Source organism: Nelumbo nucifera, chromosome 3 (assembly GCF_055504915.1).
Source record: "Nelumbo nucifera cultivar China Antique chromosome 3, China Antique-T2T, whole genome shotgun sequence".
Classification (NCBI taxonomy): domain Eukaryota; kingdom Viridiplantae; phylum Streptophyta; class Magnoliopsida; order Proteales; family Nelumbonaceae; genus Nelumbo; species Nelumbo nucifera.
The window spans coordinates 9,627,643-9,641,719 of NC_142651.1; the positions used below are offsets into that span (position 1 = coordinate 9,627,643).

The 14,077-nt window shown below is 38.9% G+C and overlaps 1 protein-coding gene across 4 annotated transcripts in view; it reads left to right on the top strand.

Moving 5' to 3' along the window:
* LOC104593212 (uncharacterized) overlaps positions 1 to 14,077 on the top strand; it is a 62,290-nt gene that overhangs the window by 47,125 nt on the left and 1,088 nt on the right. For 3 of the 4 annotated variants that reach the window (XM_088900183.1, XM_010252973.3, XM_010252974.3), the window contains 4 exons: positions 4,419 to 4,489; positions 4,703 to 4,822; positions 10,774 to 10,865; positions 12,355 to 12,400. In XM_088900183.1, coding sequence (XP_088756309.1) covers positions 4,419 to 4,489; positions 4,703 to 4,822; positions 10,774 to 10,865; positions 12,355 to 12,400 — 329 coding nt within the window. Of the gene's footprint in view, positions 1 to 4,418; positions 4,490 to 4,702; positions 4,828 to 10,773; positions 10,866 to 12,354; positions 12,401 to 14,077 lie in introns of those variants that run through there. The other variant, XM_010252975.3, reaches the window with a different exon arrangement.

Here is a 14,077-nt window from a genome sequence, read left to right on the forward strand (position 1 = left end):
TTCATATTGCAAAAAAATTCCTATGGGCTAATACTGCTAAGGAGATTTGGGATGGAGTGACTGAAACCTACTCTCATAAGCAAAATGAAGCCAGAGCCCATCAGTTAAGAAATCAGGTGATAAGTATGAAACAGGGAGAAAAACCTCTTGCTATGTATTTCTCCATGCTGAAAACCCTATGGCAGGAAATAGATCACTTAGAAACTGTGGTATGGGAAAGTGTAAATGATGCAACAACTTATCATAGACTGGTAGAGAGGAATAGGGTTTTTGAGTTCTTGGCAGGGCTGAACCCTGAATTTGACATTACTAGGCAGCATATTCTTTCTAGGGAGGGTGTGACACTCTCTCAGGCCTATGCTTTTGTCTCTGGAGAGGAGAGTAGGAGGAATGTAATGCTAAGACAGCCTGGGATTGACCAGTCGACTATGGTTGGTACAACAAAACCTAAGCCGAATGGAGACAGGGGGAGTAGTGAGACTAGAAGGGAAGATAAGGACTTGGTGTGTGATTATTGCAAGAAGCCTAAGCATACCAGGGACACTTGTTGGAAGCTTCATCCAAATCTTATGCCTGCTCGAATAAGAAACAAGAAGGGAAATGCAAATGTAGCCACTACAGGAGACTCTTCAGCCCCTCTCTCCCAAATTGATTGGGTCCATTGCAATAGCAGCAGTGAGAACAAAATTGGAGAGGTTTGGACAGCTTATGAGTAAGAAAGGTTCACCCAGCTCTAGCCTTCCAGATGGACAGCAGAATGCAGGAGCCAACTACACCACAAATTTTGCATCCACTTCAGGTAAGGAGGGACCTCCCTAGATTATAGACTCAGGAGCATCTGAGCATATGACTAATGCCCCTACCATTTTCAGTTCCTATCAGTTGTGCTCTGGTAGAAATAGAGTCTCTACAGTAGATGGTTCACATATGCCCATTGCTGGGAAGGGGACAGTTAGAGTGACCAATGATATAACTCTATCTTCTGTTTTACATGTCCCTAGACTTCAAACCAACCTACTGTCTGTTAGTTCTTTGACAAAAAATTTGAATTTTTCTGTGACCTTTCTTCCTGGTAATTGTGTTTTGCAGGATCTGTAGTCAAAGAAGATGATTGGGAGTGGTCGTGAGGTGAATGGAGTTTGCCTTTTGGATGAGATTCCGAGACATCAGGGCCATCATGTTAGCAGCAATAGTAGTAGTGGGTCAGAGTCAGTGAACCAGATTATGCTTTGGCACAATCGCTTGGGACATCTTTCTTTTAGTTCTTTGAAATGTCTTTTTCCAAAGTTGTTTGAGTCTGTTCAATTATCTACTTTGGAGTGTGAGAGTTGTCAGTTAGGAAAGCATTGTAGACAATCTTTTAAACCAAGTAATAAAAGAAGTACTTTTGCTTTTAATATTGTTCACACTGATGTATGGGGGCCATATCAAATCCCTTCCATGGGAGGATTTTGTTATTTTCTCTTGTTTGTGGATGATTATACACGATATTCTTGGATATATTTGATGAGATCACGTGATGAGGTTCCTAACTTAGTACGACAATTCCACCAGATGGTTCTCACACAATTTGGAGTGAGAACTAAGGCTTTTAGATCAGATAATGCCAGAGAGTACTTTGAGAAGGACCTAACCACGTATCTCTTAGAACATGGTGTAGTTCATCAGAGCAGGTGTGCATATACAGCGCAACAGAATGGAGTTGCTGAGAGGAAAAACAAACACATTTGTGGAGGTGGCAAGGAGTCTTATGGTGTGTGCTTCAGTTCCTGTGCAGTTTTGGGGAGATGCAGTTCTTATAGCCATACATGTGATTAACCGTGTTCCTTTATGGACTTTGGAGTTTAAGGTGCCATTTAGCCTTCTTTTTCCAGATGGAGAGATATTTCATATACCTCTAAGGGTTTTTGGTTGTGTTTCTTGTGTTCACATTCTTGGCCCCCATCGCAAGAAATTGGATCCTAAGGCCAAGAAATGTGTTTTTCTTGGGTATGCTCAGAACCAAAAGGGGTATTGTTGTTATGACCCAGTGTCGAGGAGCGATTTGTCACTATGGATGTTACCTTTTTTGAATCCACATTCTTCTTCTCGAGTGGTTCTCCTCAGGGGGACAGTTTTGGAGAGGAGAACTCACAATCTGTTCCTCTGCCTGTTTTTGTGGTGCCTCCATCAATTCAGCCAACATCTACATCAGTTCAGCCAACACCTGCACCTCCAGTTTCATTACCTGAGGCACTACGGGCAACCTCACAACAATATCAGCGCCGGCAGATGATGTTGACTCCACACATCCTCGACCCACACCACTCTCTGTCAGTCCTTCTGAAACTCCAGATTCGGCAGATATAGTTCCAAGTATTCCTCTTGAGCCTATTATGTTTTCTGATGATAATGTTTCTGTCCCTAACACCATTGTTGCAGCTGATCCCACTAACCTTGATCTTCCCATTGCATTTCGTAAGGGGAAGAGAAAGTGTACAACCCACTGCATTTCACACCATCTTTCCTACAGTGCCTCATCACCCTCCTACCGTGCTTTTCTTTCTTCCCTGGATTTTGTGTCTATACCCAGGAATGTTATTGAGGCTCTCTCCAAACCTGAGTGGAAAACAGCCATGCAAGATGAGATGGATGCTTTGGTCAAAAACCAAACTTGGGAAATAGTTGATCTCCCCCCAGACAAGGAGACAGTCGGATGTTGATGGGTATTCAGAGTGAAGTATAAGGCCGATGGCAAGATAGAAAGGTACAAGGCAAGGTTGGTAGCAAAAGGGTATACTCAGACCTATGGTGTTGATTATCTGGAAACCTTTGCACCAGTAGCTAAGATGAGTTCAGTTCGTATCCTTTTATCTCTAGCAGCCACCTATTCATGGCCCTTGTTCCAGCTTGATGTCAAAAATGCTTTCCTCAATGGTGACTTACAGGAGGAGGTATATATGGACATTCCAGCAGGCTTTTATGAAAATGTTGGTAAAGGAAAGGTGTGCAGACTCAGAAAATCTCTGTATGGACTGAAACAGTCACCTAGGGCTTGGTTTGACAGGTTCAGAGGGGCACTCATCCGTTTTGGATACACACAGACACAGCCTGATCACACCCTCTTTGTGAAGAGGAGAGATGCTTTGGTGTCAATTCTGATTGTGTATGTGGATGATATAGTGGTAACAGGAAATGATCTGGAGGAGATTGATGATCTCAAAAAATCATTGTAGCAAGAATTTGAGATCAAAGATCTTGGTGAGCTCAAATACTTCTTAGGGATTGAAGTTGCAAGATTCAAGCATGGGATCTTCATTTCACAGAGAAAGTATGTACTTGACCTACTGTGAGAGACTGGGAAGCTGGGGAGCAAACCAGTAGACACTCCTATTGATCCAAATCACAGAATTAATGGTGTGGATGGTGAATTGGTAAAGGATGTGGGGAGATATCAAATAATGGTGGGCTGACTGCTGTATTTGTGTATGACACGACCAGATATTTCTTATGCTATCAGTGTTGTGAGTCAGTACATGCATGCACCTCGGGTTCAGCACTGGGAAGCTATTGAGAGAATACTTGCATATCTGAAAAAGCACCCTGGCAGAGGCATTCTTTTCTCAAATCATGAGAATCTGAAGCTAGAATCCTATACAGATGCAGATTGGGCAAGATGCTTAGATGACAGGATGTCTACATCCGGAGTGTGTACCTTTGTAGGTGGAAACTTGATCCGGAAGAGTAAGAAGCAAGCGGTTGTGGCAAGGTCAAGTGCAGAGGCTGAGTATAGATCCATGGCTCATGGTGTCTCAAAACTTCTTTGGGTTAGATCTCTTTTGAGTGAGATTGGGGTGAAAGCAGAGGAACCAATTCAGCATTATAGGACAAAACACATTGAAGTTGATAGACACTTTATAAGAGAAAGGGTAACAACCGGAGAAGTTTGTTTGCCTTATGTCTCTTCAGAGTTGCAGTTGGCTGATGTTCTCACTAAAGGGGTGGCAAGGAACAAGTTTGAACGTGATCTACGCAAGTTGGGAATGTGACATTTACTCCCAACTTGAGGGGGAGTGTTGAAGATTAATTAGTTTTATGTTGTTTTTCTGAGTAGATGTTTTATGTTAGTTGTTAGATAGGAGGTGGGGACCACAGTAGTTTTGTGAGTCCAAATTTTATTATGTATTTGAGTGTTATATATGTTGTTTTATGTTTTGCTGCCCTATAAGGGCATAGTTGTCTTTGTACTGTTCTATTATTTTAGTATAAATAATAAGTGAAGGGGGCGGCCAGATTTTTTGCTCTCTCTTCTTTTCAACTTCTCTTCTTCTCCTTCTCTCTTCAAGAACCTACTTTCTTTCATATTTTTTAATTTAGCAGATTCCTACTTATATATATATATATATTGAGTTTTTAATTTTTTTCCCTTTTATTTGCAGATTCTGAGATGAAAAATCAGGTAGAAAAGACCCTTTATAGTGGGCATGCTTCTTATGAAGTTATTTTATTGGTATGATTGCTGTAGAAAGCACCTTAAGTTCTTCCTTTGACTTTTCCTTTTCTATTTTTGTTTCTTCTTTTGTTAATGGAAATGCAATCCCTCCCCCCACCCCCCTCAAAAAAAGGCCATTGCTAGTGGGGAATTTAATGGACTAACGTTATAATGTTTTTTTTTTTTTGATAAATGACTAATGTTATAATGTTATAATGTTTTTTTTCATAGTTTGAACATCATGATGTCTGGGAGCCTGCTATTTTGGCTCTTAAGAAGGAAGGGTTTAGTATCAAGTGCAAAGGAAATCGGAGCGGTGTTTTCACAGAGAAGTTTCTACAAAGCACACTTGTATGGTTCTCTACTATTTTTTTTTTTATTTGTTTTAAGTATGGAAATTTAAGATTTACTGTATAGAGTTTTTGAGGATATCCAAATAATCTGCTGCAAAAGAACTTTCTCTTTATCTTGTTAACCTTTCTTTTTCAATGAATAGCTATAAATTGCATTGTAGAAATATGAATGTCTAATGTCTTTAAGATGTACACAAGTGGACAATGTCTCTCCAGAAAGCAAAGAATTGCCTTACAAGCATCTCTATTAATCACAAAATGAATCTCCTTTAACCCTTAAATAAGTTCTCCCAACCGAGATTGCTGAACTCCATTGGGGCAATGTGACACTGTTAGCAGTGATGTTGTTACTATTCTAGTGGTACATTGGGCATACAAGATACCAGTTCGGGGCATGTCAGTGATTCAGGCATAGGTGGACTTTCATGGGACTTACAGGGGAGATATTGGTACTATTCTTTGGCCCAATTGGTGGCAACAGATCTGTCAAAATGGAGATTATGACATTAGTACTGAGTCTTAGATTGACTTTCTTGTTGAGATATGATAGGAAAGGATCAAAATTTCACAATGTATTGGCCTGATAGTATATGTCGATATACTCTAAATAAGGGTCTTTTGGGGTTTTCGACTAGTTTCAGGGGCTAGGCAGGCATAAGACCGATCCCTAACCAATTTTGGGAAAGAACTAAAAAAAAGCTATGATCAGTTGAAACACTTGATATGCAGGTTTGTGCATATCGGGTGTATCGATACTTTGAACCTTGATGATAGGGTCAAGATGGAGGGAGATTCCTAGGTAATTAATGGATGGATAGCAGACTATTCTGATGGCCCATGACATTAGGGGACATTCATGGCTTGGTGACTAGAGCTAGAGTTAGGAATGTTGTATTGGGTGTCTTCAATTCTTTGGTAATTTTTTAATTGTTTTGTACCTTTTTGTGTTTCTTTTCTATAGTTAAATGAAATATATTTGTTTACAAGCGAGAGATATCAAAGAAGGAGAAGAGGAGAGGAGAAAGAGAGAAAAGGAAGAGAGAAGAGAGACAAAGAAAATGGATTCAAACTTGTAGCTGGCAGCTCCAGCTTTATCTTTTATATTAGGGTGACCCAACTAATAATAAAATGAAAAGGAAATTACAAGAATGCCCCTGCGGCACTAAAGAACAAAAAAAACATAAATAAAACGCCTCAGAGAAGTGGCTAACTGATTCCAACACTCCCCCTCAAGTTGGGACATAGATATCAATCATGCCCAATTTGTCACATAAATCATTGTGCCGCGGATGATATAATCCCTTGGTAAAGATGTCTGCAAGTTGATATGTGGAACTGACATATGGAGTGCACACTTCCCCATTTATAATTTTCTCCCTAATAAAGTGCTTGTCAACCTCAATATGTTTAGTTCTACCATGGAGCACTGGGTTGGCAGCAATGTTGATAGCAGCTTTGTTATCACAATACAAGGATATGGGACCATCAATAGGAAATCCCAACTCATTTAACAAGTTCTTTATCCACATAACTTCAGCCACTCCATGGGACATTGCTCTATATTCAGCTTCAGCACTAGACCTTGCCACAACATTTTGTTTCTTGCTTCTCCACGTGACTAGGTTTCCTCCCACAAAGGTGCAATACCCACTAGTAGATTTTTTGTCATCAACTGATTCGGTCCAATCAGCATCTGTATACACCTCAACCTTCAAGTGACCATTCTTTTGGAAAAGTAAACCAGCCCCTGGCAACTTCTTCAGATACCTAAGAATTCTATCGGCTGCCTCTAAGTGAGTAGTCTTAGGAGCATGCATGAATTGACTAAGGATACCCACAACATAAGCAATGCTTGGTCGTGTCATAGACAAATGTAATAGTCTACCCACAAGTCTCTAGAATTGTTTCACATCGGTGATAGTCTCACCTTGACAATCACCTAATCTTTGGTTTGGATCAATGGGGGAGTCAACAGGCTTGACTCCAAGCTTTCCTATATCCTGTAATAAATCTAGGGTGTATTTTCTTTGAGAAATGAAGATCTCCTTTTTCGAACGCGCCACTTCAATTCCAAGAAAATACTTCAAGGGACCTAGATCCTTCACCTCAAATTGAGTGGCTAGGAACTCCTTTAGTCTCTGAATTTCCACCTTCTTGTCACCTATGATCACTATGTCATCAACATACACTATCAAGGCTGTAATTTTCCCTTCTCCCTTTTTCACAAATAGTGTATGATTAGTCTGAAACTGTTTATAACCAATTTGCTGTACAACTTAGGTGAAACTTGTTGAACCAGGATCTCGGTGACTGTTTTAGTCCGTACAAGGACTTCTGTAACCTGCACACCTTTTCTTTTTGATCTTGCGCATAGAAGCCAGGAGGTTGCACCATGTACACTTCTTCAAGATCACCATTCAAGAAGGCATTTTTAATATCTAACTAGTGGAGATCCCAATCAAGGTTAGTAGCAAGAGAAAAGAGAACTCTGATAGAATTCATCTTAGCAATCAAGGTTCACCACCAACCGAGCTTTGTACTTTTCTACTGTACCATCAGCCTTGTGCTTTACTGTAAAAACCCACTTACACCCTACCGGTTCCTTTCCCACAGGGAGATCCAGTAATTCCAATGTACCATTTTTATGTAAGGCATCCATCTCTTCTTTCATTGCATCTGTCCATTCAGGTACTGAAAGAGCTTCTGTCACATTTTTGGGGATAGGAATACTATCAATGGAGGAGAGAAAAGCACGAAAGGAGGATGAGATGTTTTCATATAAGACAAAGTGGGAGATAGGATGTTTGGTGGTACAAGACCTAACTCCCTTCCTTTGTGCAATAGGGATGTCAAGGTCATTGGTAGAGGAAGAATCAATAGCAATAGGATCAGGAATGTCAATGGGAATAATAGTACCTAGTGGAATGTGATCTATCCCTGGTGAATCTAATGATGTTGGTCGTATAGTTTCAAGTTGCTCAACAGCTTTTGAACCCGGATGGTCCTTGCAGCGATGGAGAAAGACACGAAATGGAGGAGGGTCAGGTAGAGGAGGTAGTACTTGAAATTATTTCTCCTCCACCCTATTATCCCCCTGAGGAGAAATCGGGAAGAAGGAATCACCCTAAAAAAAAGGCACATCCATAAAAACCTAGTATTTTCGAGAGACGGGATCAAAACAACGGTAACCCTTTTGAGAAGAAGGATATCCCAAGAAAACACAAGGAAGAGCACGAGGGTCAAGTTTACCATGGGTAGGAGACAAGTTTTGAACAAAACAACGGCAACCAAATACACAAATGGGAATAGAAAAGAGGGGAACTTTGGGGAATAGGAGCTGATGAGGGGCCTTGTACCCTAACACCCGAGATGGCATACGGTTGATGAGATAGGTAGCATATAACACAGCATCCAACCAAAAACGTTTTGGAATACTCATATGGATGAGTAACCCACGAGCCACTTCAAGTAGATGGCGGTTTTATTCTTTCTGCAACACCATTTTGTTGAGGAGTTTTGGCACAAGAGCTATGATGGATAGACCCACACGAAACAAAGAACTCTGTGAGATCACTGTGGAAGTTGTTAAAATAATTTAGTTGCTGACGTTAGGGTCTGTTTGGCTAATTAAAGTGTTTTTTATTTCGTTTTTCTTTCTATTATGTCTGTTATTGTACTCAGGGGCACAATGGTCTTTTCCCTTGTTATTTCTACCGCCCTATATATATTAAAATAAAGGTTAGCGCCGCCAGCACTGTTATATTGCAAAATCCTTCTTTCTTCTCTCCTCTCTTCTCTTCTCTTCCTCTTATTTCTGGCCGGCTATACTATCAAGAGAAGCAAACTGGGCATGATAGATATATTCAGCCCAACTTAAGGGGGAGTGTTGTAAGGCTTATTTAATTGTTACTTTATAGTTGTTGTTAGTAGGTTGTCCTCTTAAGATACTGTCAGTTAGTTATTTTTCCTTTTTTCCTTATTAGTTTGTTTCTAGGGTGTGCCGTCAGGGGCATACTTGTAATTTCTATTCTTTTTTATTAAGTTAATATAAATAGTGAACTGGCGGCAGGCAGAGATGGTTTTTCTTTTTCTCTCAATCGTATCTCCATTTCATTCTCTTTCTCTCTCTCTCGTCTCCCACTCTCCATGAATGATTACACTCACAAAAGGTGTTGCAAAGAACAAACTGAAGCATGATCTACGCAAGTTGGGAATGTGTGACATTTACTCCCAACTTGAGGGGGAGTGTTGAGTTGGGCCTAGTTGTTTTTTATACTTATTTTAAGCTATTTAGTTAGGAAGTTATTGGGCTTTAGGCCCATTAGTTTATGTTTTTAAGTTGTGACTGTTCAGCTACATTAGTAGCCGCCCTACTAAGGGCATCCTTGTAATATCTCATCCTTTAAGTATAAATATAATGAAGGGTTGGCGGCTAGGGTTAATTCAAGAATCCTGGTTGACTTCCTACTCTTTTCTTCTCTACTACTGAAATCTTTATCTTCCTCCCCTTTTCCTTTCACAAGAAATTCCACTAAATCTACAATCAGTGATTTCTACTGTAACATTAGTAAACATGATTGACAAAACTGCCCTTCTATTAATAAATGTAAATAGTACAAAAATGCCCATCTACAATGTCACACTATTGGTTTTAGAGCATACGACCAGCATTTTCACGGCCATAGGAGCTTGTATATGCCGAGAATCTGTGAAGTTCATGATAGACCTTTTTGTTGATATTGATAACCATTTCAGACTTTTTTAAATCCCCACTTTTCTGCTGTGATGAGATTTGATATTTTGCACACACACACACACACAAAACTTGGTACAACTAAAGCCCAAAAAATAGATTGCGTTCCACCTCTCCAACAGACAAAAATCTCGATATTGCTTTCCTTCAGAAATTGTGTTTTCTTTGCTTCCATATGCTTTAACATATTGTAAATGGATACTGAAGTTGCACACATTCATTGATCTCCCTATGTAAGATTAAGATTTTGAACTGTAGACACCAAAGAATCTCCGTCTTTTTTATCAATGCAATAGCTAACCTTGATGTGTTTGGAGCTGAGCCAGTAAAGTCTGGGTTGTAAGTTATTGTTAATACAAAACGTACAAACAAATGGTTTTCATAGGATGTTATCCCATTTCTACAATATTGGTATCAGGGCATCCCAAGACAACTGATCTATATTCTTGAACTCTTTCAAAATGGTGGACCAGTCCAAAAGAATATTTGAAGTTGTTTTTCTTTCTAAGTGGGTTATATCAAATGTTTTACTGTGGGCTAGGTGCAAATTCTCAGTTCCTTGCTCATTGTCTCGCACCCTACATAGGTATTTTATGGATAATATGGTTAGATGGAGTTTCGCATTTCCATACCTGCAGGAATGACAAAGAAAAGGTGGACTGACTTGTTAAAGACAACATGACGGTTGTTCGTAATGGAGATCTTACCTCATATTTTTCTTTCTTATAACTTGTTTCTTTATATTAGCAAGTAAAGAAGAGTTCCTTGTGTATCTTTTATTTCCTAGATGTCATTATGCACAGGGCAAGAACTGTAACTAGTCTGTTTTGATGATTTGAATAATATGCCAATGGGGTCATGAAAGTTGTCACATTCTTTAGTGTTGCATCAAATGATCTTTCATCTCATCTGTGCCCCCAGCTTGTTATATGATGTACTTTTTCTAGATAAAAAGGTAATCGCTTCAACATCTGGAGAAGTTTCAGTAGGATGTTTTGAGACTTTGTAATGTGTGGAGAGTCTAGATCACTAGAAACTATTGAGCATTGACTTCTTGTTTGAGGAAGATGGGCTATAAGTTGTTTACTAATGGGATTTTTTAATTTATCTAGTTTTTCTAGGTAGAGATAGAATTTATCTATAAATAATGGAGTGCCATACACAATATGTAACCCACATGTATATATTTTTTGCAGGTTACAATTCCTGTTGAACATGCCACTGCATTTTCAATACTTGGTTCTGGTGGGACTGAATATGTTTTACAAACAAATGATGATAGTAGCTCGTAAGTGTCACTTGACTGTTGAACCAGTAGATTGGTATCTTTGATTAAGACTCAACTCACAATGGCTAAGAAAAGAGTAGAGGGAACTTCCCAGATCTGAACTTATAATGAATTTTAAATTACTTTTATGAGGCTGAAAGTCAAGGAATTGGATTAGATTAGTAGAATAGCCCTCAGATATTCTATTAGGCCTCATCAAAATAAGTCCCATAAAGGAGTCCTTCCTGGAATCCAGTACATCAGTTTTGGATATCTCTGTGCCAGAAGTTACAGGTAGTTAATGTTTACTGCATGAAGACTATATAGCTGTACATTTGGCTTTCATTTACAGAATTGGTTCTGATGAATTTTGTGATTCTAAGAATCACTATTAAATTTGAATTTTATGAAAAATTTTGGAACTAATTCTTTTTCTGGGCATTATTGATAAAAAAAGTCTCTTTCTGGGCTCAAAAGTCATTCTAAGAGTTAATTCTTTGAAGCTAAAAAACTGAGCTTAAAAAAAAAAAATATTTGGCTTGGAACTCATTCTTCAAACAGTAATTCCTTGGAGCAGAATTGCAACCAAACATAGCCTACTCAGATACAAAAAAAAAGGTTTTTACCAACGTTTTCAAACCGCCATTGACCCAGATGGTTGGACCGTTTGGCCCGGGAACCGTCCAGGCAACCAGTTCTGTTTTACCCCAAACCTGGTCCCTGGCCAAAAACCGTTGAATTGGTCAATGATCCGTTGACCCGGGCGGTCGAACTGTTGACCCGTTCAATGGTTTTTGGCCATTTTTTGTTTTAATTTTTATTTTTTTGTTGGAACGGGCCGTCCGTTTGAACTGGATGGTCGAACTATTGACCTGGAAACCAGTGGCCAAAGCGGTTCCGGATCTGGGTTGGTTTTTACATTCATGTCATATCTGGCAGATTTTTTATTGGTAACTGTTAACTTTATTGCTCAATGAAAAAGAATAGGTTACTTAGAATATGCCTGGTATCCTGAAGTATGGTCTAGCAGTGTTTAAACCAGCCCAATATGCTTTAGTCTCAAATATTATGAACTTCCTTGGTTCCTCCATGAGAAGCAATCCCCCAAAAGAGTTATTCCCCTTTTGCCCCTTCTCTTTCTAGCCTATCAGCCATACAAGTGACTGATCTGTGTGTCCATAGGAAGATTACTCCTACCTCCTTGGATGATCTCCTTACTTCCCTAGCAGCATGTTATATAGCTGTGGATCTTACACTCTGCTAAGAGACTTCAATTTTCAATATAAATTCCATATGAATGCCATATCCCTCTGTGTGTCTGCAGTATCTAGGTTACATAGATGTCTTTGTTATATCAACATTTCTCCAACACAAGGGAAGGACTAATTTTAATAATTCTTTGAGATATGTTGCTTTATTATCTATTTCCACAGTGGTTTGTAAGAGTGATGCCTATTCAGTATTCTATGAGGAATTATCTTGAGTTTTTTGTCTTCTCTTTTTTCTGCAGGTTAAGAGATACCATTGTATATATCATGAGATTGTTCATCAAGCGGGTATAACTTTAACGTACAATTATAAATTTCATCATTATGTACACTTAGAATGCTGATATTACTACATATTTTGCATATAATGTTGATGCTTATCTATCGGCTAAAGAGTTTAGCTTCTTTGCAATCCATCTAAAATGAGAGAGGTCTGCAGAAAGCATAAAACAAAAAAAAAAACAAAAAAAACAAAACAAAAAGCAAAGAGAGGTATGTAGACATCTCCTGGATCTCATTCAGCAGATGAGCAAATCTCCAAGGGCCCCAACCCCCAATCATGGTTGGAAACCCATCTAATCGCATTCCTAGAGGAGGAAGATTTATACTATTTATGAACATATTATTTATAGTAATTCCCATTATTACTATCTATAGTAAAATTATGACTTACTATTCATGGTAAAAACCAGATTTCATAACAGGAACCCCAAGAGTAGGAAGATTTAGAATAGGGAGATCAAAACTAGGGGAAGATCAAAGGAACCAAGGGAACTAACAAAAATTAAATGAAAACTGACTAGAAAATAGAAGAAGAAAGAACAAACAGCAAAAGAAGCTAACAGTTCACTACTGATCGTAATCAACTTCAGATTTGATCATTCTCTATCTTGTTTATCTAGTTCAAAGAGGAGAAAGTAGAGAGAAAGGAAATTGAACTTATCTGGGCATTAGCCCTTTCATTCATACACACAACCCAGTTCCTTCAGGACCCATTCAAATTTTGACAAAATCCCAACCTGATCCCGCCCAAGTTGCACCCCTAGTTTATTTAGAGATTATACTGGAGATATCATGCTTATCTACTTAGATCCAGCATCAGAGTGTTTATGCGTTAGCTGGGCCCAAAGGAATCTCTTTGAGGGAAGACCTTGCTCATCTCTAGGGATCAAACTGGTGTATTCTTCTGTTGGGGTTTCTGGAATGGTTTAATACTGAAAAGAGGTTACCAATTGGTGATTGGCCAGATCTCATCAATGGTAGATAGCTCTTAATCTCCTTGATATCTGATAAGAGAAGCAATGCCTTCATTCATCTTACATTTCTTGAGAAATGGTACAGTATTAAATTAGCTAAAATAACATGTACAACAAGTTGATGTACACAGGGATTATACAACCGCTGCCCATGCAACCTTATAACCCCTAAATGCAGCATTACAAAAATATTATCATATAAAAAAGGAGTTGTAATTTTTATCTTTAAACAACTTGTTTGCAGCAAGATGGGAAAACATTTTTCCCATTATTTTCTGAAACACTGTCTGCAGAACTTTTTTTGTTCTTGAATGTCCTTGCATTTATCTCCTCCCAGATGCACCAAAAGACCGCTGCAGGAGTGATATTCCATGCCAATTTTCCCCTCTTAGATAAATCTCCAACTCTCCAACCCTTTACAAAATCCACCACTGATTCTGGGCAGCAGCTTGTCACTTCAAATAAGTCCTAGATTTGACCATATTTCAAAAGAAAAGCTGAAATGCAGCAAAAGGTGATTTACTGATTCTATTTACTCCTCATAGAGTGAACGGATGTGCTTATAGACATTTATTGGATGTAAACGAGGAGTTGAAAGAGGGGGAGAAAAGATAAATGGTAAACTTTCATTTAGTGCATGTTTGGCTGCAGAGATAAGGGAGGAACTGACATGGATGAGCATGACCAGGATTCAGTTGACCATGGGGGA